Below are 22,575 nucleotides of genomic sequence, written 5' to 3' on the forward strand. Positions count from 1 at the left end.
TGTCCGATGCGACTCTACACAACTTGTGGCATGCTCGAAAATGCGTCCTACGTCTCTCCAGTGGCTTTGTACATACTCTGTCATACTGAAGAAACCATTGAGCTTTTTGATAGCCCAGACAAAGGAGCTGGGTTGATTCACAGTCAACGCAATCCACCGAATATTGGCATGGCATGAGGAGTGCACACGTAAAGACGGTGTACATTGTATCTACTGAGCGTGCGTCTGCCTGACCGATCAAAGGGCGTGGGCGTAAGTGTGCAGTAGCAACCGTCAATAGGAATAGTTGCCGCAGGTCATAGCGTCAGATAATCTCAAGATGCTTGAAGACTTCAAGTATGTGAGCTGAGACTTCATGCCATTAACAGACTCACCAGGAACATCCCAACACGCGTCAGACAGCGACATGACCTTGTGTCGTCCGACTGACACCCCAACAATAGCGACGCTTCGACATTGCCGGGGAAATTGCGGGTGGGGGCGCGGCGAAGAAACAACGATCGCGATCGAAGATGTGGCGTCTGAGCACCGTCGGCAAAGCCCATGGTACGCCCACCACTCACCCTTCTCGTGTATCATCCCTCGCATCCGCTTGCCGCCGCGCAACATTAGGTGCGGCCGCGCGGGACGGCCGTCTTCCCCCCGGCGGCGCTACAATCTAGCTAGACTGAAGCTGGCGTTGCCGGCCCTGGTGCGCTGGAAAGACCAGAAGAAACCCCAAGCCAAGGGCTGCGGCCTTGTCCTGATATGTACACGACGTAGTGCACTGCTGTCGGGTCCTCCAACGCATCGCGGGCTGGAGTTGGCCTTCGGATTGATGAGACAGCCTTTGACGCTACTTTGTCTTGCAGATCCCGTTATTTGTAGATTATGTCCGTGCCTGGTCCTTTTGATCCTTCCGGACACACCCAATGACTATCGGCAGCCACGGCACTAAAGGAAGCCTTGCTGGGCAAGATACCGTTCGCCTATACCTCCCTGTCTGTCCGATGATTCAAAGTCGGGTTGGCCTCGCTCACGATATCCCAGTTAATATCAACTAGCGACATTGACACCCAAAGTCTTGACAGGGCTCATGGCGCCCAGGTCCACGCGCGTGCATGCGGCAGCCACGGCCGCTACCACTCAGATGGGATTCCTCCGTTATCCTGATTGTACTTTACCAAGCACTGCCCCATGCTGTCCGGTGTAAAGACCAAGCCTTGTGGCCTTCGTTACTGAACTCATTTTGCGACTTACATTGATGGCGTGCTAGATGCTTCTAGCGCTCGTTTGCAACTGCTATTACCCATATTACCTTCCTAAAATGTCTTGGAATTACACAGTCAATCAGATCAATCTATCGTTTGAGCGAATTGCCCAATGGTAGTAGGTGCTCCTGGGACATTCAGTACACCCCATGGGTACTGACCTTCTCAGCCAGGACTTCCTACGTCGATCTGAAGCGGCATTCCGAGCTTTACACGATCGTGTACTCGTTCTTGAACAGCAACAAGCTTCTCAAGGCCCGAGCGATGAGCAAGTAGAACGAGTTCTCCGCAAGATTCTTGCAGAACGATTTGGCGACACGAGTAGTCTGCGCGTGGAGAATCCAAGCCAAATAAAAGATGTGGACTTTTTCGTCAAACCACCAGATGATAATATCCCGATTCCCAGAGCGCCTCTAATAGATCCGGCGATGCTTTTCGTCGACCCAGAAGCGGTGCCATCGAAAGCCTACAGCGAAACATTTCAGATGCTAGAAAGGGGACTCAGCCAATACCCACAAATCGATGATGCCAAACCAGTGATCCGAGATGCCACCCCAAAAGAGGAGGATGACTTCAAACCCCCAGGCCTTCCACCCAATCATGGCCGACCATGGTAGAGGCGCGGTCTCTGGCCCAGAATCCATCACCTCGTTCGATTTCGAGCCTGGACGAATACGCGAGTATTTGTGCCGTCCAGAGCTGTATAGTCCTGTTCGAGGAAGAGAAAGAAGGATCCTTCCATACATACCAGATTGAGACGAGCACTTGGCGACATGGTGGGGAGAGTTAGCCCTAAGACACACGCGACATGGGAAATTGGCAACATGTTCGAATGATGGAGCTGATAGGCGACTATGGTCATCATAATGGTGAAATTTGGACCGATGTTTGAGATCGAGCGGACAAGTTCGAAGGATGTGGTGAATATACTGTTTTCCTCGACCTGTTACTGCCGACATTATAGGAATTGAACAATCGGGCTCAGTATGATTATGCTAGCTGATGCGCTGTTCGTCTCACCTAACGAGCGCTTGGCAGCGAGAAGAGGCGGACATCATCTTTGATGTTCAACAAGGCTTGGTTAGACCCCGAACTGTATTGATTGTGCCACACGTTGTTCCATGTTGCAGCCGCCCGTGTATGCGGGTACCCGGGCTTATTATGCTACTCCCGCTTTCCCCCGATACCGGTAATTGTTTAGAGTCACATGCCTATACAAGCTACAAGATCGAATAACAAACCGACCAACCCCCATAGCTGTCATTCATTGGCTTCCAGCACAAGAGAACACCCGATGGTAGACCTCAGGTCTTGCACAAGCGTTGCATCTTGTCAGCAGATTCTTTTCTTCAATAAAAACAACAACACTTCCGGGCATGTCCGTGTAAGAGCTTAGACTTTCGGGGAAACGATCACTGCCTGCATTCACTGAAAGTAGGCTTCTCGGTATGACATCCTAGATACTTCTGCAGCAGAACTATAAGGCAGTAAAAAAATTCCGATATCTAGAAGACCTCGAGATTCGTGGGGGCCGGATTGCACATGTGTAAATTTTGAAGAATAAAGATTGAAGAGTCAACATTACTGTGTTCTCAGCGCGTGGAATTGCGCTCAGATCGTCCGTAACATAGGGTTGATGTTCACTCTGGAAACCTCTCTTGGGAAGGTGTCACGATGTATCACTGCTCTTTGCTTTGTATGATGACACCCTCTACAACCTTCACTGTGGCCTCGAACGCTTGACGCTGTTCTTTCGCAAGTAGCCAAAAATATTGATCAGGAGTTTTAGTAGTATAAAAATCACAGGATGACATGAATCTAGTATTTGATTTTTGTACCATACCCGTCACTTTGTTTCAGTCAGAGCGTTTTTGCTTTTGTAGCACTCTGGTAAGGTAAGGTTACACCTCAAAAGGGCTAGCGCACGCCTTCGCCGCCGGCTCAATACCGTATCACTTCACCTGTCTTCCATCTCCCAAACCCCACTTCTCGAACACATCTTGCTCTAAGCATCTGGAACAGCATTGAAGAACTAGACGCATTCCTCGTATCGCGTTTGCGGCTAATCCATTCTCTACTTAATGTCAGTGAATGGCCAAACCGCGCCGCATGCTCTGGCAACGGCAAAGCGCCTACCCTTAGCTCGACTCCATTTTACCAACGAGCCGACCCAGGTACATGCTGTGCAGTCAGCCCTCTTAATGCTTCCCTACGAGATTCTGGAGGCGGTACTTCTTCACCTCCCGACACGGGATCTTCTACTCTCCCAGCGCATATGTCAGCGCTTTCGTTATATGGTTGAATCTTCTAAACCGGTTCGCCGCACACTCTTCCTTGAGCCTGCACATCATAATGGACAACTTGACGACTGGCCATTGCTTAAATTCAATCCTTTCCTTACGAATCAACTGGCAGGGTCTTTCCACACGCGAGCGATAGGCGTGCATCGAGGCAAAGATGGAATCGTTAAGATGGTGGCCCACATGCGCTACGAGAAGGAGGCTCTTCTAGACGATGACTGGGCGGAGATTATTCTCTACGAACATGCAAGTTGGAAGTCAATGTTGGTACGTGCCGTGTCGTTACATGCTTGCTCTTGAGCATTTCTGACCACCAAGCCAAAGGTAAGCCAGCCTCCTGCAACGCTTTTGATGCATCCGAGCGCTAGCCTGTTCTGGAAGACTGCGATGGAGCAGAGGGCACAGTTTTGGCGTGATGACGCTGGCTTTACCATCTTGGACGCCTTGGGATGTGCGGATTGGTGACCGGACTGCCTTGCCGCACGCAAGAAGCGGGGATTTACCTGCCATGCTCTGGCTATGCCTGGTCTGACATCTCACACATATTTTTCCAAGCCTGACCAAGAAGCCTGTGGGGTATACAGCATTAAATGCAGTCCCCTGAGAAGTGCGCCCGCCTGTGTTAGCGTTGCTCGCTGCTTCTGGCAGCTGCGACTGTCGACGCGGGGCTTGTACGCATGTTAGGCTTGGAAGGACACTAGCATGTTTGTAGAAGAGAATTCGCAATCATATGTTAATGGGGAGTCAGATGTATCATGCTTTTGTACTTGCAGAATGCACATACTTGGTTTGTGTACGGACTGTCTGTCGCAGACATGCGAAAACGTTCGCACTAAGCCCCTGCGTGATTTATCACCAAGGACACGAGGCACTGAATTGACCGTGGACGAATAGTTCGAACCTGCGATTGCCTGCTGTGTTGCGGTGCGGAATGTCGCTCACCTTCGGCTGACGCGATCCCCTTTTCACATTCCCCTCCTCAAATGCGCCTCGTTGTCAACCTCGAGACGTACCTGTTCGCTTCCGTCTACTTCACAGCACGTGGATTGCCATACATATGACTAGTAACATCTGGTCTCATCCAACAAGGCGTCATGGCACCGGCCGACTAGTGCCCTCTTCAACTGCTTAATATTTTCGATCTAGTTTCTTTGCCGATAGCTAGAAGTTTTAGTCAGGTTTTGAAGCCTATCGTCACTACCTGACAAGTCTCGGCGTGGCCGATATTGATGTCCATCGATTTCTGCCTTGCTGTCTGCGCCTTTATGCAGGGCATGATCACGGCAGCCTATGATGTATATCCTTTTGTACGATGTTCGAACCAAGCTCGTTCTACTCCAACACTGGCATGTACATTTGTGCCAGAACTCCTGGCGAGCCTGAGTGCACATGAAATGTTACCAAACCACGCTTTCATAGCTATGCTATGTGCGTTCAATATCGACACAGAATCCAAGGTCAAACCTCTTCAAGACGCTAGAAGCGCTTACGAGATTCATTTCATTCATGGCGATGACACTTGAAATTAGCATATCTGGATCGCATCCCATATCGGGGCCTGTTGCGACCGTGAACCACTTGCCTTCATTGTATAACAATTCCAAGTTCGCGTATACCCTACGTTGCAAACGCCTTTTTATTCGCACGATACCCTCGCAGAGGCTTTCGCGCGAGGTCGAACTGCCCTGTGCGCAGCACCTCCATTCTCAAGTTCGCCTTGCTCGCAACCCGCATTACGACCGGCCACACGACCACTATATACTGTGCCCCCACTGTACGAGGCCACGTTTTACGGGCACATGCGATCTGGAGGCATGTCGCCGGCGCTGCAGGCTGCGGACATTAATTAAACCTAAAATGTGGCGGTGAGGTAAGCGACTATCGCAAGGCGGACAGCGGGCGAGGCTGAGTCGCGGCCAGTGTGCCTCAGGAGGAAAAACGCAAGCGGTCACGGCCGCCCGCGGGACTCGGCACAGCACAATCCTAAGGGCACAGTTGGGGGTATGAGGCTGTTATTAGGCGTGAATGAGGGGCTGTGGTGTTGGGGATAGTAAATAAGTGCCGGGGTCGCTCCAGGTCTTCTTCGTCCGCTATCACAAATCTAAATCGTAATATACATCGACTAGTCTACTACCATATCGATCGCAAACACACAAAAGGCCCCGAGAACGCATTCCAGTATCAGCATATCGCATATCCTACTTATAATGCCACCCACCAATTTCTCTACTCTCGCACGCCGCTACTCAAGCTACAACTGCACCGACTATCTCTACATGCGAGAATGCGAACCCCACCGCATCATCATCAGTGCCATCGTCGCCTTAGTCATTTTTCTCGTCATAGTGGTCATCGTCCTGCTCTGCGTCCGGCACCGCAAGCACAAGACTCGCAACGCCCAAGCTCAAGCTCAAGCTCAAGCGCAAGCGCAACACCGAAACCCACAGCTGCAGAAACAGACTGTGCTTGCAATGTACGACGCAGAGCCTGAGCTGCGAGCTCCGCCGCCGGCATATGCTAGATTCGACCCGGAAAGCGGCGTGAGGAGGGGCGTGTGAAAGACCGAGATATTATGACGAGAGACAATCCCTTACGACGATGTTCAAGTCTTTGAACAATCGCACGCCATCACTACATGGGACAGTGCCGAGGCGGGCTCCATCCATGGCACTGCAGCCTTCCGGCTTGTTAGGCCACGGAAGTGATGAAGTGGACCGAAAGCGGTTCAAGCACCACCAGGCGGAAGCAGAAAGCTTCACAGAAAGGGCCGACGCATTGAGGACATCTGGACCCTGAAGAGAAGATGTATGGAGGTCGTATACGCTGCTTGAATGCGTCGGGCCCTTTGGGTGAAGAAATCTAAACCAATACCGCCCATGCGCCGTGCCGACCTTCTAGGATGAACAAACACCACCCTATATCGAGATGAAATAGAAACCATTCCAAAGAGTAGAGGAAGGATAGATAACAAAAGAAGTATAAGATAGAACGCTCAAACGAAGTTCCTTCGTCCAACAATGCCATGTGATATCATTCACCCAACCATCTTGTTCCAAGCCCAAATTTGAAGTTAAATATAAACAGGTCGTCAATCACAAACGTATCTGCTTGCCAATGTAGCGTTGCTCTGGAGGCTGTGAAGTTCGAAGACCAAGGCCACCCCGGTTCGTCATTTGTTGTTTTTCTCCTTGTGCCAGTTCTTCGGTGCTGTTCGAGGTTTTCCTGTCATGATCCACCTGCCATCAAGCCGAGACCCACGCCATCCCCATTCGAAGGCCCGCCCTCGTCTCTACTCCTGCTACTACCTCTTCCCATTTCTCTTTCTCTTGCTCGCCGACCTTCCATCAATCCCCTTAGACCGCGTTTTTGTAGGCCTACGACCGCGCTGAGCTCTCCGTTCCAAACCTCGCGATCGCCACTGATACCGCTTCCGTCTCCTGCGTCGCTTGCCGATGCTGATGTTGCAGATGATACGGCTGAGCTGACTTCGTCGTCGTGTTCTGTGACCACGTCTGTGTTGATACGGAGGGCACGAAGGCCTGGGTCTAATGACCGCTGGGCAGCAGCTGAGGACGTCGCCGTGGAGTCGTGAATTCCGTTCGAAGTACCGTTCGAAGCGACGCCGTTGACGCCAAGGAAGTTGACGCCGGAACCCCCGCCTGCAGCCATGGCAGCAGCGTTGAATATGGCAGCTGTATTACGGTTGTCGAGGATCATGTGTAAGCGTTCGATAATGGCCTCAAGAAGACCATCGATGTGATAAGGTCTCGCAAGTTGCAGAAGCGAGCACAGTATTTGTGGCGTGCAAAGGGATGTATTCACTGGAGGTAAAGAGGACGTATAGAGAAAGTGTATTAGGGCCTGTAAAGTGAGATGCGTATGCGGAAGATACAGCGTGCGGGGTCTGAATGCCGGAGGCTGAGCAGCGGGGTCTGGCGGTCCAATGCTGGAGGCTGCGGCAGTTGAGGTGTCAGAGGTTATGGTGTTGTTCGTGAGCGTCGTAGCCGCCGAGTAAGAGGTCTTAATTGACGGTGTTATGGTTATGCTCGAGTTTCGAGAGGGGTGCACGCCAGCAACGGGCCGGAGCGTCGCGGTATCCCCATTCTCGGGTGGGATTGTGCTTTCGCGAAGCAGTTGATTAAAATACGGTCCCCAACGCCGCGCGATCAGGTGAGAATTGACAGGGATACGTTCGCCATGTATGGCTAGGAAATCCATGTCGGCCAACTCGCGCATACCCAGGGCCAATTGGCCTAGCTCAGCTGCTGCAGGCGACATCAATCGACCCCCTGCGTTGAAATCGAGGCCATCGACATGCCCAGGTCCACTGACAGACGTAAAGCCTGAATTGGGTGCGACCTTTCGCGGATTGTCGTATACTCCGAAGGCTTCCAACTCAACGACACATATGTTCGAGAAGTTGATCCGACGGTGATTATAATCCTCCACGAGGCTTCGCTTCCGGTTGCCCAAAATCACGAAAGTGTTTCTGCGATTCCACAATATTCCCCGGTTCCAGCTGCCTTGGCTGAAGATATTGCCTCCGGCCTCGATCCGACCCCAGCTCAACGTGCGCAGGTCGAGTGCCCAAAGGGCATACTCTTGTTTCGAAGATGTCAAAAAAGTGCCGCTTACGACAAAATGATTGTTAATCACACCACCATTAGGGAAGCGTAGGCCGGGCGGTGAGAAATCACCCTGCATTGTCTTTTCGGATAAAGTCCCATCCGGATGTCTGACCTGTAGCTCAAGCTTTACATCCAGAAAGTTGTAATTTGAGTAGATAAGCATCGAAGAGGCGCCGCCGCTTCTGGATGGTGCGTCTTCCGCAGGGCTGTCGCTGTCGCTCCGTGTACCGGGTGTTCCCATTCCCAGCTTACCTGGATCCATGGTTGAAAGGGGAGCTACGACACTTCTATATGCGCCGCAACTCCTGCCCAACGGGTTGGTTGCTGTCCACTTCAGGCTTCGCAGATTGAAGACGCTCACTTGCTCGATGTAGTGATTGGCACTGTCTTGGCCACCAACAACGACCATTTCAGCCCCACCCTCCCCGTCGAGCTGCACTCCAATAGATCCTTGATTGGGCAATGTCGAGGATGGATTATGCCTTATCGCTGTCAACGTGGCGTTCGTAGAGGAGAAGACAGCAGCCGAAGGTAGAATCGTTGCACAATGTGCATATCGGCCCTGTGGAGCATCGGGTGTTGCTATGTGCATCCATGTTCTGGTGGGGACGTCATAGATGTGTATATCGGACATGACCACGACCTCTGGCTGTGCATCTGAAGGAGTACCCTGTGGTACCGCGGCCGACTGGTTCGGCTGTTGAGACGCAGGGGACATGCCACCGTAACAGACGAGCTTTGTGTCTCCCAAACCGCATACACTGTGAAAGTACCTGGGCGGGGGTAAATCGCCTTTCGCATCAATCTTCGTCCAATGTCGCTTAATCAGATCAAGCTCGTAAAGATCCGAAGTGAGTTGTGGTCGCGTTCTAGACAGCCTCCTGCCCCCAAATACATAGAGTTTGTCGCCCAATATGGTAGTCGTTGCGCCGACCAAGGGGTGCGGTTCACGACCCGTCGTCCGATGAACATTACAGACCAAGCCGGAAAGTCCAGATGTTGAGCTAGAGGGTGTACCGAGCCCTGCCGTCTGCATCAATGCAGGTGAAACACCTAAGCCTGGCGTCCTCGCAGATGAAGTAGGCGGTCGTTCTCCATCTTGACCATCTTGGCGATGAAGGCTTGTTTGGCTAGAGTTGACACTTGAGTAGTTGTTGTTCACTCCACCGCGAAAAGTATCTGGATACAACTGCGATGGCGACGGTGCCGAGGTTTGCGAGTCGATGGTGTTTGTCCGGCTCGTGTTCGGCGTTTGACGGGCCATCATCCTGGTCGAACTCAAGAGCCAAGGAGGTGAGACGGGTGATTTGACGTCCCAATCAAAGGGAAAGGTAATGGGCGATGTAGAGAATCTTTGGATAGGTAAAGCCCAGTCTGGAATCACGATCTCCACATGCCGCGACCTAATGCTAGAAGAATCGCCAACAGAACCGCGGGCCAGAGGAAAGCTCGAAAGACTAGGATGGCCACTGGATACTGTCGTAGAGGTTCTGGATGAGCTAAGTCCACAAGATGTACAAGGACTGTCTGGTGCTACGCTCGGAACATAGTGCGGGATAAGAATGGGAACGTGCTTTGGCCTGGGCTTCGTCGAACAGGAAGACTGGGTGACGACAGCAGGAGGATGCTCAGCATGAACAGGGGCGGGTATCAATCCAGTGAGGCCAGGCGAAGCTACCTAGAAGCCGCTTGGTCAGCGTTTGCGTCATGCATAGGAGGAATGTAGGCTCTGATAGGAGTACCTCGGCAGGAATACGGATGTGGGAACTTGCAGCCTCGCGAGATGGTGTTCTCTGCTTCGACAAGGCGCGTTTGAGCTTGAGTACCCTGGGCTTTTTCCAGATAGACGACGACCCGTCACCCAGAGGACCGGCACCAACCGAAGGATAGGCTACAACTCCTAGAGGAAGCATTGTCAGTGATGAAACTCGGTGAAGACCAAAAGAGATCAGGAAGGCTCGAAAGGGGACGTGTCGTTGTTTTCAACGACCACTTTGCATCCCAGCTGCAGACGATGGCCATTGCAGGAATAGCCGACCAAGCCATGTGTGCAATTTAGGAAGGGATACACATGATACAGATGCGGTGCGAGTGTATTGTAACACCGACATGGCACCGCGACTGCATCTGCACACCCTCGTGGGACAGGACTCAGGGCCGGCTGAAGCGGTTCTAAGGGCGACAAAATCATTGGGCTAGTCTCTATTCCGCGCCCTGTACACGCGATGGGCTGAGGTGGGCGGTAGCTAAGGCAGATGGGCGTGACACGTGCTTGGGTGTAGGCCCGGGGGATGAATGAGGGGTCGCGCGATGGAAAGAGAGACGCAGCCTTACGTTAGGTGCGCCACGCACAGCGGGCGGAGACGGACGGAAGAGATGCGAAATGAGAGCAAAGAGCGTTGGGAGCGTTACTGCAGCAGCCGATGGTGTGGAGAAAGGCAGCAGTCGTGCGTTTGGGCGCAAAGGTTCGTGGTGGGCTAAGAATGGAAGCGGCCTAGTGGGCTCGGCGGCGGTGACCTGCTGGAACCTGAGGAATGCAAGGACGCAGGCGCAGACAAAGGGCGAGGGGCGCGGTCTTCGGGCAGGCCGCAACAACTGCGACGAGAATAGATCTCGAGTGACGCGCTGGGGCGTGGGTGCGCGAGACGCACGGCGGAGTCGATGTGCGCTCCGCTCCTGGAGGAATGCGGTGAGGAGGGACGGGACTGGGGGACTACGCGACACGCGCGGCACCGACGACACGACAACAAACAAAATTCAAAAAGCAGAATCCCAACGAGGGCAGTAGTAGGATGCAGAAGCGTCGCACAGCTCCGTCGCCCGCAGAAGAGGTTATGTTATCCACAAGCGCATCCGCGCTCCTGGGATGTTGAAACGCACGGCCCTGCGGGAATCGTGCGGGCAAGGATCCGGGCAAATGAGGTCCTTACATATAGGCACAAATCCGCTACTCCTCGCTGCGGACGCGCAAGGTTGCGACCGATGCCGTCACAGTCACCACGAGAAATCACGAGCAAGGTAGCGCATGTGGAGTGGGTGGTATCATCCATTCTACGAACATTCAACACACCTCTGACCGCTCAGCCTTATCGCGTGGCAGTGCAGGGACGGACAAGCCTCGAAGCATCCCATGATGTTCTAGAAGCACAAAGGTCCAACCCCCGTCATGCTGTTGAGCCCAGCCATCGAATTTCCGCGACGCCCATACAAACGCCGCAGCACGCGGGCAATGCCTGCCCTTGACCTGCGCAAGCTTACGCAGCAGTGGTCTTTTCCTTGGGCAAGGGCGTGAATCGCAGGTACGGCTTCACAATCTTGAAGTCGGGGAACAGCTCCTTGGCCTGTTCGTTGTTGACGCTGGGGTGGACAATGACGTCGTCACCGGGTACCCAGTTAATGGGGGTCGTGATGCGGTGCTTGTCGCCTGTCTGGAGCGAGTCAACAACGCGGAGCACCTCAGCCGTGTTGCGGCCGGTCGAGGCGGGGTAGGAGAGAATGAGACGGATGGTCTTCTTGGGGTCGATGATGAAGACAGAGCGGATGGTGAAGGCAATGCCCTTGGAGTCGACATTGGTGGTATCCTGGTAGTCAAGCCTGCAGCCAGGTGAGCACTGTGTATGTGGAAATGTATTCCTCGGACGCGCTTACATGTCATAGGCGTAGGCAACCTTGCGCTCCTTGTCGCCAATGATGGGGAAGTTCAGGTTGCTGCCGCTGATCTCGTTGATGTCCTTGATCCAGCCATCGTGGCTGTCGATGGTGTTGGCCGAAAGACCGATGAGCTTGACGCCGCGCTTGGTGAACTCGGGCTCGAGCTTTGCGAAGGCGCCCAGCTCAGTGGTGCAGACGGGCGTGTAATCCTCGGGGTGAGAGAAGAGAACGACCCACTTGTCGCCAATGAACTCGTGGAAGTCGATGGGGCCCTTGGTGGTCTCAGCCTTGAAGTTGGGCGCGATGGAGCCGAGGCGCAGAGGCTGCTGGCGCTCTTCGTTGGCCATGATTTCTGCCGTGCGTCAGTCCAGGGCGGCAATGAGGGGTATAGCGGGGTAGCAGCGTGCGAACGGAGCTGCATTAGCCTGCATACCTTGGGGTAATTGAAGATGTTTGGGGGTATAGAAGATGCAGTTACTGTCTGCTGTATGTGGGTAGAGTCGTTGGGAGAAATTCAGAGGCGGGAGCTGGTTGTGAGCGCGGAATGCGCTCATCGAGACCCTTCTTGTATACCAGCTAACAGAGGCTCACAGCTCGGAAGTGGCATAGCGTCTTTGGCTCTGAGCACGCAATTCTCTCGTGTGGGCAACAAAACCTTTTCTGCCTCCATCCTACGCCACGATCGCCCTTTCAAGCCAATCATTGGCCATTTCTAAGGGCGGTCGGGTGTATCATAGCGAATGCGAGCAGTGCCGCAAGCCTCCAGGAATATTGCATCTTGCTCGGCGACCTCAATTTCTCATCTCCAGCATCGACGTGCTCTGGTTTAGCAGCTGACAGCAATGCAATGTCAGATGTTTTTTCCTCTTCACACAAAGCCTACGAGCTCCGGCTTCGGGCAGCTTGTTTGTGTCAGTATCCATACTACGGGTCCCCACCCGCTTTCTCCAGATGCAGTCCAGCAGCAGTGGGGCCAGAGCACAAAGCCGTTTGCAAATACGCCCAACCACAGGTAGCCATCATCTCAGGATTACCATTGAAAAGTTCGTACCGCCAATACATGTCCTCCGGGGCAAACATCGCGTCTCCGTTAGTGCGTCAGTAGCATCCCTGTCCAAGCCAGGTCTTGGACTCGTACACTATCTCAAAATCTAGCGGAGGCCAGCTAAAAGCACGTGGGAGACGCCCTGCAGGTGCAGTGCACGGGAAAGCCCATGATGGCGGCCGGGAAAAGCCGCTTGATCAGATATCACATCATTTGCTGGTGCCAGCTGCCAGCCTCCCGCGAATCTCTCCCTATTCTTGCTGCTGTCTGGCACGCTGCACCTTTACACAGAACAACTGCCATACCAAGTACCATAGGTATGTTTATGCAGGCGTGCCGCGTCTTTCTGTATCCAGAGCAATGGCAGAGAGGGAGACTGTAGCTTCCACAACATACACACAAAGGTAGAGTCAATATATCGAGGAGGTGAGTATGTGAACGAATGACAACATCCCGAAACTTGAATGCGTCAGCATGGATGCTACGTTCGGATCATTTCCAAGCCCACCATTGTCGCGGACTCAAAGCTTTAGCGGAGATTTACCCCACCTCTTGCCAATGATACATTCAGTTTTTGCACTATAACAAGCCAGACTCTTGCCCAAGCTCCAATTTTCCCTCGCCAGGCGTCAGCCGCTTCTAATACCCGGCACTCCACGCGCTGGTGCGCTTTCTTCGTCGTATTCCCGATGGCACCAACCCAATCCCCGGCAATCATCCCAAAAGAGAGCCTGCGCCGCCGATGCACTACCTACTTAATCGCAAAACTACCGGGAACTAGCTCCAATCCCACCGCCTGTGGGTCTTGTAATTATGGCTGAGTTTATAACCATTGACCTGCATCCCATCCTGTTCTTCGATCTGCCCGAGACTACCTCCTACCCCGAAGAACACTGCTTCTCAAGGATGTAGATGCATTCTTCGAGCCATGGCCGATCCAGCAACTGAGCGACTTCCGTCACCAGAGCCGTCAGACGCCGGCGGTGAAGCTCCGGGAATAAACGCAAGCAGCCCGGGCATAAACACGCATGGTGCACGGGAATCCCAACCCACAACCGCACGAAGTTCTGATACGAGGTTCGATGCGAAGAACGACACCGAAGATGTGCCTGAGAGCGAGGAGGAAGGTCCTGGGGAGATCGTTTACCACTACCTTACGTACACGACCGAACTACCTCAACCAACATCAGTATGTCCGACTAGAGCGGACCAACCGCCGGCACCCGAGGCGCCCAACTTGAAAAAATTCGATTCCCCGTTCGACTGGCCTGAGACTCGGAAGAACATGACGATCTATTTTTCTTGCTTCATCACAGCTTTGACTGCGTTCTCGGCTGGATCGTACTCACCAGGTGTGGGCCAGATGACTGAGGAGTGGCACGTCAGCAGCGTTGCCGCTTTCGTTGGGATAACAACTTTCACTTGCGGTAAGCCATTCCTTTTACTTCCATGGAACTGTCGTTTGGAACGCACACTCACCATACTCAAGGGTTCGGAGTTGCGCCTATGATCCTCGCACCGTTTTCCGAGATCAACGGCCGCCGTCCCGTCTTCATCGCTTCAGGCATACTCTTCGTCATCTGCCAACTATGCACAGGCCTTACACAATCCTATGCCGGCATGCTCGTCGTACGCTTCTTTACCGGCGTAGGCGGATCTACCTTCTCCACCATGGTTGGCGGCGTCGTCTCAGACATCTACCACGCCGAAGATCGAAACACCCCCATGGCCCTGTTCTCGGGAAGCGCCCTTTTTGGAACCGGCTGGGGCCCTCTCGTGTGCGGCTTCATTGCGCAGAACACGACCTGGCGGTGGATCTTCTACATGCAGGCCATCATGAACGGGGCAGCCGTGGCCGTGATCTGCGTCATCTTCGAAGAAACCCGCGGCAGCGTGCTCCTCAGCCGCAAAGCGAAGGCGCTCAACAAGTGGTACGCCGCGCGCGAAGAAGCCGGATACTACACAGTCAACATGCCCCGGACCGACGGAAAACCCGCCATACCCCAGCGTATCCGCTGGAAAGTAAAGGAAGACGAGCTGCGCGCCAGCCTGATGAGCATGATCCGCACCTCGCTCTTCCGCCCCTTCCACCTCCTCTTTACCGAGCCCGTCGTCTTCTTCTTCAGTCTGTGGGTCGCCTTCTCCTGGGCGGTGCTGTACCTCACGCTGGCCGCGATCCCCCTCGTATTCCAGCGCAACCACGGCTTCTCGCTGCAACAGGCCAACGCCGTCTTCGCTGCCATGTGCGTGGGCGCTATTCTATCAACCGTCATATCGATCTACCAAGAGAAGGTTGCGAAGAAGTACGGGAAGCTGGCGAGCACGCCCGAGGGCCGGCTGTACTTTGCGTGCATCGAGAGTGCGTGCATGCCGATTGGGCTGTTCATGTTTGGGTGGACGAGCTTCTCCGGCATTCACTGGATCGCACCGACTATTGCTATTGCTCTTGCGACCATCGGTATTTTCAGCATCTACCTGTCGACGTTCAACTACCTAGCGGATACTTACCATCGGTATGCCAGCTCGGCGCTGGCCGCGCAGAGCTTCTGCAGGAATATACTCGGTATGTCACGCCTTTCTGATATATTTTTCACTCCGACGGGTAGCTAACGACTGAATAGGCGGCATTTTCCCGCTTGTGACGCGTCAGATGTATAATAGACTGACATTCGGAGGAGCCTCGAGCTTACTCGGCGGCATTGGAACCCTGCTGACCATCGTGCCGTGGGTTCTTGTTTTCTACGGCCCAAAGATCCGCCGCAGGAGCAAGTTTGCGTCCGAGATTATGAACACTCACGACTAATGCCTTGGTGACCGACGTTTATGGTTGCTTATTGCTTCTTCCCATACATGATACCCCTATCCGAAATTGGTGCGGAAAAATCTTTCAGGCATAGCGTTTGTTTTTTGGCTAGGTTGGCTGTTGTTGAGTTATCACAGCTGGATAGAAAAAATAGTGGAAGAACAAAATGATGATATTCACGAAACTATCAACGTCTCCTCAAACACTGAGAGCACAGCTTCTAGCCGCGGCGTCTGGTGGTAGGCGCGGGGCTTTTTCCAGTCGCCTTTGCGTAGCTCGGGGCTCCCTTGACTGTAGAGTCTGACGAAGGACCTTTGCCCGCCGCAACAAAGCCCTTATTGAGCTTCTTGCTCTCGGTCTTCTTGGAGGCGGGGCTGTTCCAGTATACAAGCATTTGCAGTGCAAGAATGGCGTTGAGCACGAAGCCAGCGATGAAGTTGTATAGGATGAGCGGATCGGGAACCTCCTGGAGGGTGGTGAAGATACGGGAAAGCGAGCCGAGGAGGTAGTTGATGACCTGTTTTTAAAGTTAGTGCACGCACACATACGGGTATTCAAGAAACCCACAGCGAAGGCGCTCAGCTGCCCAGTGCCGCCCTGCTGATACACGGTCCAAATCTGGGGCAGCTTGCTGGCTACGCTAAGCACACCAGCACCAGCTTGCAGGTAGCCCAACGTCTTCACGTCGACAATGTCCGGCCTCGCAAGCGCAGCGCCCACGGCGACAAGACCAGCCACCCATGCGCCGACGCTGCCCACGCCCTTCCCTCCAAACTTCAAGACCAAGCTCGCGATGACCACGTTTTGTACGAGGATCAAGGCCGTCTCCCCATAGGTGCTGAAGGGGAACCCGTGGCGGACATTGTACGCGAGGCTGATCAGGTAGCTGCCGCTCTCGAGCAGGTAGGCAAGGAAGGAGATGCCGTCGGCGGACTGCGCGTTGAGGATCTTGAGGAGCTGCGGGACCTTGACGATGGACGAGGCGGCGATGATGCCGATGCCGAGTCCTTTGCTGATGGCGAGCTTGAGGCACTCGGGCGACGCAAAGGGATCGATGTCGACAACGAGCGTCTTGTAGCACACAGGGCCGATTAGGCTTCGCCCCGTCTCCACGAGCGGAGCGGGGAGATTATGCGTAATCGGCTGTAAGGCTGAGCGAAGGGCGTCCATGGTGGTGGTTGAACGGCGGGGGTGAAGCTGTCGAGTGCTATGTTGCAGCTGGTGGGCTGACGGAAAGTATTTCGAGTCGCGGAGTGACGCAAAGGCTTGGCGAGTGGGAACGGAGGCAGGGTCTTGGCCCATGCATTCCTGCGCCACCAAGCAATTGAGCCTAGGGTAACTTGCACCACTATCATTGTCTACAGCTTTGACTGGTATTGAGAGCGTTCTTATGAGAGGCCTACTCGCCCATATTAGGCGTACGGAGCCATTCGGCGCGCTCTCGAGTTGACATGCAGGCTGCATGTAACCCAGTTACTTGTCCACCTCAAGTGCTATAGCGAGTATATTTGTCTGGAACGCTGGAGTGTATTGCGCAAAAAGGAACATGTTAGAATAGATGGGATCTGTGAGAGAGGACAGACATTGCGCATTGTTGGGGCCTCCTATGTTAAGTACCCTGGTCGATGACCTGTAGAGAAAAAGTCTACTACAGGTAATCCAAAAAATGTTGAGCAACTTGCCAGAACACGGCTTTGCTCGCACAAGAATATACATAGACTGCAGAGGGCCATCCCAAGTACCGCAGTCTATTTGGTAATCATCACAATGAGTTTCAAGACCCTACGAAGCTCCGAAAGTTGTTGGAACTGCAGTGGAAGGGAGTTCCGCAACAATCACCCTGCAGGCCAGAAGAAGCGCCCAGGACACACCAAAAGAGCTGCAAGGGCCAGAAAAATCTTACGAACGGGCTCAGTACCTGCTCCAACGCGATCGCGAACACCCTCATGAGCTTCTCTGCTTTATGTACGTCGCTGTCAGATCCCGGGCCGGAAAGTGGACAGACGACTCAGAGTAAAGACAAATCAAAGTAAAGACAAAGGATCTGATCTACATCTGCGAACCGGTCGACAAAAACCTCACTGGAGAGTTGTTAGTGCACCTCGTGGCCTGCAAATGGCTTACATTCTAGGAGATCATGCGCGGGTTCCGCTATGGACCAAGGTAGGTATGGAACACCGCATTTTCTGAGACAACGCAAGAGATGGGGATACGACGTGGTGTTTCCTGCGGTCGATGACGGCCTACTTTCCAGGAAGACATGGGCCGTTGGCATCGCTCTAAAAGACTTTGGTGCCACAAACTGAAGGACTCCCTTCTACTGCCCACATATGGGTGAAGAAAGCGCATTGGGGACCCATAATCCTGGATTTAAGGCTGCAGTTCGCAGATTGATCGAGTACCAGGCTGCAGGTAGCCCCTTGCTTCTTCAGTGCCTTCTCTACAAGGGGTACCGTTGCACTTCGTGTCCGATGGAAGTCGAGATCCGAGGCTAAGTCATTAAAGAAATGCGGTAGACTCTGTACGTGCTGTCTATATCCCGCCATGTTGACCTTGGCCCTTGGAGGCATCGCAACGATATGGAGTGGCGAGCGTTGGTGCGGCGGGTTGTAGGAACGCGAGAAATTGACTTGGATGTAACGTATATGGTTCCCATATCGACCCAGTCCGAGAGACAGCTCGAGTGAAGGGCGCATGTTGCCACGGAGACTGGTTTTCGTTTGCCTAAGGGCAAATAGAAGGTCTCATGTTGTCATATGAATGCCGCCGACTTACAATGCATTACCATCGGTTATCCTAATTTGAAGTCAAATGCCGTAGTGCTCCTGGCTTGTGTCCAACAGCGCAGGCCGAAACTACAATTCAATGGTATACAGTACACTAAGGTTTGGGTGCGCTGTGTTACCCCACGCTAGACAGTTCGTAGACTGACAGTACCAAGAGTTTTTTATGCTGCAACTTTTGCGCGCAATCAACAGACGGGTATGCAACATGTACATTGTGTTATCGATCCTACGCTACTGCTATATACACTAAACAAGCGTCCATGAGGTATCCCTAACATGCAAAACGAGAACCAAAGCACCCCCATGCACCGTTCCATGGCTACACACCAACGCCACATCTATAAATTGCTTCAATCTGAAGCCAGTAATAAGTCGAGATGAAACCTGGGTTCAACATCTGATGCGAAACAAAACATGAAGCGAGCGCAAGTAACGTCGCTCAAACCCTGTCCTCGGCGAAATCAAGTACTTCGCAATCGTCTTCAAAGAAACCTTCCTCCTCGTCTTCAGCGCCGTCGCGCCTCGTGCGCCTACGCCTAGTCGTCACGATGATTTGCTCGATCTCATCCTCTCCATCACGTCGAATGAGCTTGTTCTCGATCCGCGCTGCGACGCCTGCAATCGCGTCTTCATCACCTGAGTCAAAATGCTGAGTGATAGGAGAGGAGATGCGGACCGCTTCCACGTCATCACCGAAGAGCCATGGCGCTTCGTCGTTCTCGTTATGTAGTTCGGACACAAGCTCTGGGGTCTGGTACTCGCTACTGCTCACTTGGGCCTCAGTAGGTAGCTGGGCAAAAACGAAGCGCGTGACCCGACGATCGGTATAAAATGGCTGATAGGGCGGGTTCGTTTCGATTTCCGAGAAGCTGAGAGGTGCGGGTGTTATTCCTGTCTGCTTAGTTGCTGAACCTGATATCAGTCAGTGTCAATCGCAAGTTTCCACACAACATGATGCGACTTACCAGTTCTGCCATTACGAGCAGGCAGCGCTCGAGGAATCCATTCTCCGTGGACTTCATGAAGCTGTTCTGGTTCGTCTGGCTGGACAGACAGCTGAGCAGCGATCGAAGGCGCGAGTATTGAATCGCGGATGGGGAGAAGGCCAAACTCAGATATCTTCTTCTTCGTTATCGAATTCTCGTTTGCAGACTTGCCTTTCCCTGTTGCAGGCCGCATCTGTACTCGATGGATCTGCAACACTCCGCCGGATACCAGCGCGATGTGCCCCCGCCCTTTCCCAGTAAGCCATCTCACAGAGTGAGTCTTTACGCCGCTAGGGGAAGTTGGCAATGCCAGCTTGTTGTCGCCGGCATGACGGATAGTGTTTATCTGCTTGCCCACTCCCACAGCCACGGCTTTCCCAGACTTGGCTCCAGCAGCTGGTGTCATGCCGAAGCCCTTGAAAGTGAAGCGGGAACCATTGCTATTGCTGCCAGGTCTGATTGCATCGAGCCAGGGTTTGGCTGTGCCATTCAAGGCTTGCATGGCTGAATTGACGGTACTGCCGCGGCCAGCTTCAGTGGGTTCAGCTTTCGGCATGGCAATGTCGGTCGGTTTGCGAATGCGCCTTGAAGGTGGCCATTGGAACGCCGATGCAGGCATGAGGAACATGTGCACAGTTCCCTTGTCAGTGATGACTGCGACTTTATCGATTCTCGGCGCAGACCAGACCACGTCAACCACATTGGAAACAGTCATGCGACTGAAACGCGCAACCTGGCGTACATGCTGACCTGTGGCTTGCTCCCTGGTGGTCTTGCGTGCCCGCCGAAAGTTCAAGCGCTTCAGGTCCCAGACCTCGTAAACGTCCCCTTTCTTGTTAACTGTCATCAGCATCAAGCCTCCCGGCGAGAAGGAGAGGAGGCTGCAGCCCAGCGTCGCGGGGAAAGTAGCGATGGGGTTCAATGCCGTCTTGCTCTTGGTCTCTTCAGCATCGTGAAGCCTTTGGAGATCGAGGATCGAAATGACGGTAGCCTCCTGTCTTGGAGCTTGGTTGTGGCCGTGAGTTGGAGGGAAGTACTGCTGCGAAGGATCGGGTCCATGTGCATTGGCTCCGTTCGGTTGGATCCCCTTGTTCATGTAGTTCTTGTACGCTTGTGTGCCCTTTTCAAAAGCCCATCTTGCACTTTTAATCGCAACCTGTGTACCTTCCTTTGTCAGGCGGTTAATGAGGCTGGGGGCTTCGGGTGCGTCCACGGCGCAATTCACGGAGGGTTGCGATGGAACAGTATGGTGTGACAGCCCCGGAGGACGTTCGTATTGGGCTGATACCGAAGGAATGCCGTTGACGGGGAAGTGTGCAGTTGATGCGGGAGGAGAAAAGACCAACCATCGCTCCGATAGGGAAACGACAGGTACGCCATAGATCTCCGGGGCGATGTCCTCATGGCTACCATCGGCGGCGCTGGATGCACTGGAAAGATTTAGACGTTCTCGCGGTTGTACAGTGGTCCAGACTTTTCCTATGCACCGGAAGGACTCTTGGACGTCTTCACGTGGCGTCGAATAAGGGGCAAAAATGAAGACTTCACCGCTGGCTCCAGAGGCTATGGTCACGAATTTGCCTTTGGCATCGACTGAAAGGTCGCCGATTGGGGGCGGTGGTTGGAACAGCGGACTGTCGACGGGCGATGTGACCGCTATGAACGGACTCTGGTAGAGCACGGCAATCTTGCACTTCTCCTTGAGAGAAAATACCTCTACCGTTGTTTGGTAACTGGTGATCCGGGCGGCTGCATCGTTACCGTGAGGAGAACCAGGGCGACTAGGAGAATCAGAAGAACCGTCGTCATCAACGGAAGGTACATCGCTTCCACTGCTACTTCTGTTGTCACCTAAGACAGGCCCATGGATGGTGAGAACTACCAGAGGTCGTACGGCAGACAGCGGATCTCTTCGAGAGGTCCATGGTAGGACTTTGGCCCCTATCACGCCGCCTCTTAATCCTTCCAAGCGACCCAACACATCCATCTTACCCTTTTCCACTCTGAAAATGTCAAGACCGCCCTGATATCCTACCAAGAGAACATTCTCGGCGTTTCGAGCTGCGTCATCTGCCGCCATACCCAGCGTATCGAAACCACAGTAGTATCCCTCTTCACCTGCAGCAAGACCGTCGGGGGCGGCATTGTTGAGTCCAAGATTGAAGTCGGGCAGATTGTAAAAGTGAGTCTGAGGCTGGTGTGGTAGTGGAGGGTTTGCGGCGAATTGCTGAGAGGCTGGTCGGCCTCCAGTATGGGAGAACATGGACGCCCTGCGGTCTCTTGGGTCCCTTGCGGGAGACTCGTGAGGGGAACCGCGCAGGCGGCCGCCGAAGCTAGTATAGTGGTCCGGGGTGCTGCGAGGATTCATACCCACGACAGGAGGCGAAGCAGAAACGGCAATTTGCCCATAGACGCCCGCGCGGGCGTTGGGTGAGTTGTGGAACTGGGGCGGCGAGCCGTTTATGGGGATACCGCCGTGGCTTGGGGAGGCTTGGTTCGCGAAGAAGGGTAGGGACTTGGTCCACTCGTTCGTGTATTGAGCCGCAGACTTGGTGGTCGCACCCAGGGCCGACAGCAGCGGAGAGGTGGTTGCATTGTACGAAGGACCGGTTGGCGACGCGGAAGAAAAGCGCTTCGCGGCAGGCGGCGAGTTTGCTCTGTGTGAAGGAGTCAGCGTTCGCTCAAGCAGAGGGCCGGCTGGGATACGCCGACTGCGTGGTTTTGGCGCTGCTAAAAGGTGTGGCCGTGGATAGTCGCTGCGTGCGGCGCAACAGACACCCAGGCGGCACCACGATGCAGGCAGAAGCACTCACATTTGGCGCGGGTATATGCGGGTGACCCTCTCGCCATGTCTATCTCCTCTTCCCAGCTCATTTCGGGCGGGGTTGCGGCCGCGGGAGTCCACCGTCGGGTTGCGCGAGTGCTTGTACAGATGCGTGAGGTTGGACACAGGCGGCGTATGCTCGGGCGCGGGTTTGGGCGATGGGCTCATTCAAATGGCTGGCGGGGCTCGGGGGTCGCTGCGGACAGCTCTAGCGGCGGGCGCGGCGGGGTTGGTGCAGGACGGGACGTGGTGTTGAGGTCTGAGACGGATGAGTGGTTGGGATGAGACAAAGGGCGGATGCG

The 22,575-nt window shown here is 53.9% G+C and overlaps 9 protein-coding genes across 9 annotated transcripts; 5 read left to right on the forward strand and 4 right to left on the reverse strand.

Annotated features, from left to right (window-relative positions):
• Window positions 1–1,306: 1,306 nt before the first annotated feature.
• Window positions 1,307–1,867, forward strand: CC84DRAFT_1084743 (uncharacterized protein; the record flags this gene model as incomplete). The annotated part of the gene is made up of 2 exons (XM_018174066.1): window positions 1,307–1,368; window positions 1,420–1,867. 2 exons carry the CDS (start codon window positions 1,307–1,309, stop codon window positions 1,865–1,867), a joined length of 510 nt encoding a protein of 169 aa, XP_018040747.1.
• Window positions 1,868–3,240: 1,373 nt separating this feature from the next.
• Window positions 3,241–4,307, forward strand: CC84DRAFT_1202854 (uncharacterized protein). The gene is made up of 2 exons (XM_018181795.1): window positions 3,241–3,817; window positions 3,875–4,307. The coding sequence occupies exons 1-2, from the start codon at window positions 3,332–3,334 to the stop codon at window positions 4,013–4,015; spliced, it is 627 nt and encodes a 208-aa protein (XP_018040748.1). The 5' UTR covers window positions 3,241–3,331; the 3' UTR covers window positions 4,016–4,307.
• Window positions 4,308–5,757: 1,450 nt separating this feature from the next.
• Window positions 5,758–6,108, forward strand: CC84DRAFT_1172803 (uncharacterized protein; the record flags this gene model as incomplete). Its single annotated transcript, XM_018179999.1, has 1 exon — window positions 5,758–6,108. The coding sequence occupies one exon, from the start codon at window positions 5,758–5,760 to the stop codon at window positions 6,106–6,108; it is 351 nt and encodes a 116-aa protein (XP_018040749.1).
• Window positions 6,109–6,775: 667 nt separating this feature from the next.
• On the reverse strand, window positions 6,776–10,091 carry CC84DRAFT_1082313 (uncharacterized protein; the record flags this gene model as incomplete). The annotated part of the gene is made up of 3 exons (XM_018173973.1): window positions 6,776–9,320; window positions 9,366–9,852; window positions 9,935–10,091. The coding sequence occupies 3 exons, from the start codon at window positions 10,089–10,091 to the stop codon at window positions 6,776–6,778; spliced, it is 3,189 nt and encodes a 1,062-aa protein (XP_018040750.1).
• Window positions 10,092–10,465: 374 nt separating this feature from the next.
• CC84DRAFT_483201 (uncharacterized protein) lies at window positions 10,466–11,608 on the forward strand. Its single transcript, XM_018186453.1, has one exon. The coding sequence runs from the start codon at window positions 10,840–10,842 to the stop codon at window positions 11,419–11,421; it is 582 nt and encodes a 193-aa protein (XP_018040751.1). The 5' UTR covers window positions 10,466–10,839; the 3' UTR covers window positions 11,422–11,608.
• Window positions 11,210–12,349, reverse strand: CC84DRAFT_1256225 (thioredoxin-like protein). Its single transcript, XM_018184603.1, has 3 exons — window positions 12,263–12,349; window positions 11,827–12,181; window positions 11,210–11,772 (listed from the first exon to the last, which is right to left on the reverse strand). Exons 2-3 carry the CDS (start codon window positions 12,174–12,176, stop codon window positions 11,433–11,435), a joined length of 690 nt encoding a protein of 229 aa, XP_018040752.1. The 5' UTR covers window positions 12,177–12,181; window positions 12,263–12,349; the 3' UTR covers window positions 11,210–11,432.
• Window positions 12,350–13,475: 1,126 nt separating this feature from the next.
• On the forward strand, window positions 13,476–16,001 carry CC84DRAFT_1138884 (MFS general substrate transporter). The gene is made up of 3 exons (XM_018176210.1): window positions 13,476–14,301; window positions 14,364–15,437; window positions 15,496–16,001. Exons 1-3 carry the CDS (start codon window positions 13,803–13,805, stop codon window positions 15,675–15,677), a joined length of 1,755 nt encoding a protein of 584 aa, XP_018040753.1. The 5' UTR covers window positions 13,476–13,802; the 3' UTR covers window positions 15,678–16,001.
• CC84DRAFT_1112634 (mannose-P-dolichol utilization defect 1 protein) lies at window positions 15,662–16,903 on the reverse strand. Its single transcript, XM_018175323.1, has 2 exons — window positions 16,245–16,903; window positions 15,662–16,194 (listed from the first exon to the last, which is right to left on the reverse strand). The coding sequence occupies exons 1-2, from the start codon at window positions 16,845–16,847 to the stop codon at window positions 15,898–15,900; spliced, it is 900 nt and encodes a 299-aa protein (XP_018040754.1). The 5' UTR covers window positions 16,848–16,903; the 3' UTR covers window positions 15,662–15,897.
• Window positions 16,904–18,654: 1,751 nt separating this feature from the next.
• On the reverse strand, window positions 18,655–22,441 carry CC84DRAFT_1237089 (uncharacterized protein; the record flags this gene model as incomplete). Its single annotated transcript, XM_018183890.1, has 3 exons — window positions 18,655–19,369; window positions 19,429–22,106; window positions 22,263–22,441. The coding sequence occupies 3 exons, from the start codon at window positions 22,439–22,441 to the stop codon at window positions 18,903–18,905; spliced, it is 3,324 nt and encodes a 1,107-aa protein (XP_018040755.1). The 3' UTR covers window positions 18,655–18,902.
• Between the last annotated feature and the right edge of the window lie 134 nt (window positions 22,442–22,575).

The sequence above is a fragment of the Paraphaeosphaeria sporulosa genome (genome assembly GCF_001642045.1).
Source record: "Paraphaeosphaeria sporulosa strain AP3s5-JAC2a unplaced genomic scaffold CC84scaffold_2, whole genome shotgun sequence".
NCBI lineage: Eukaryota > Fungi > Ascomycota > Dothideomycetes > Pleosporales > Didymosphaeriaceae > Paraphaeosphaeria > Paraphaeosphaeria sporulosa.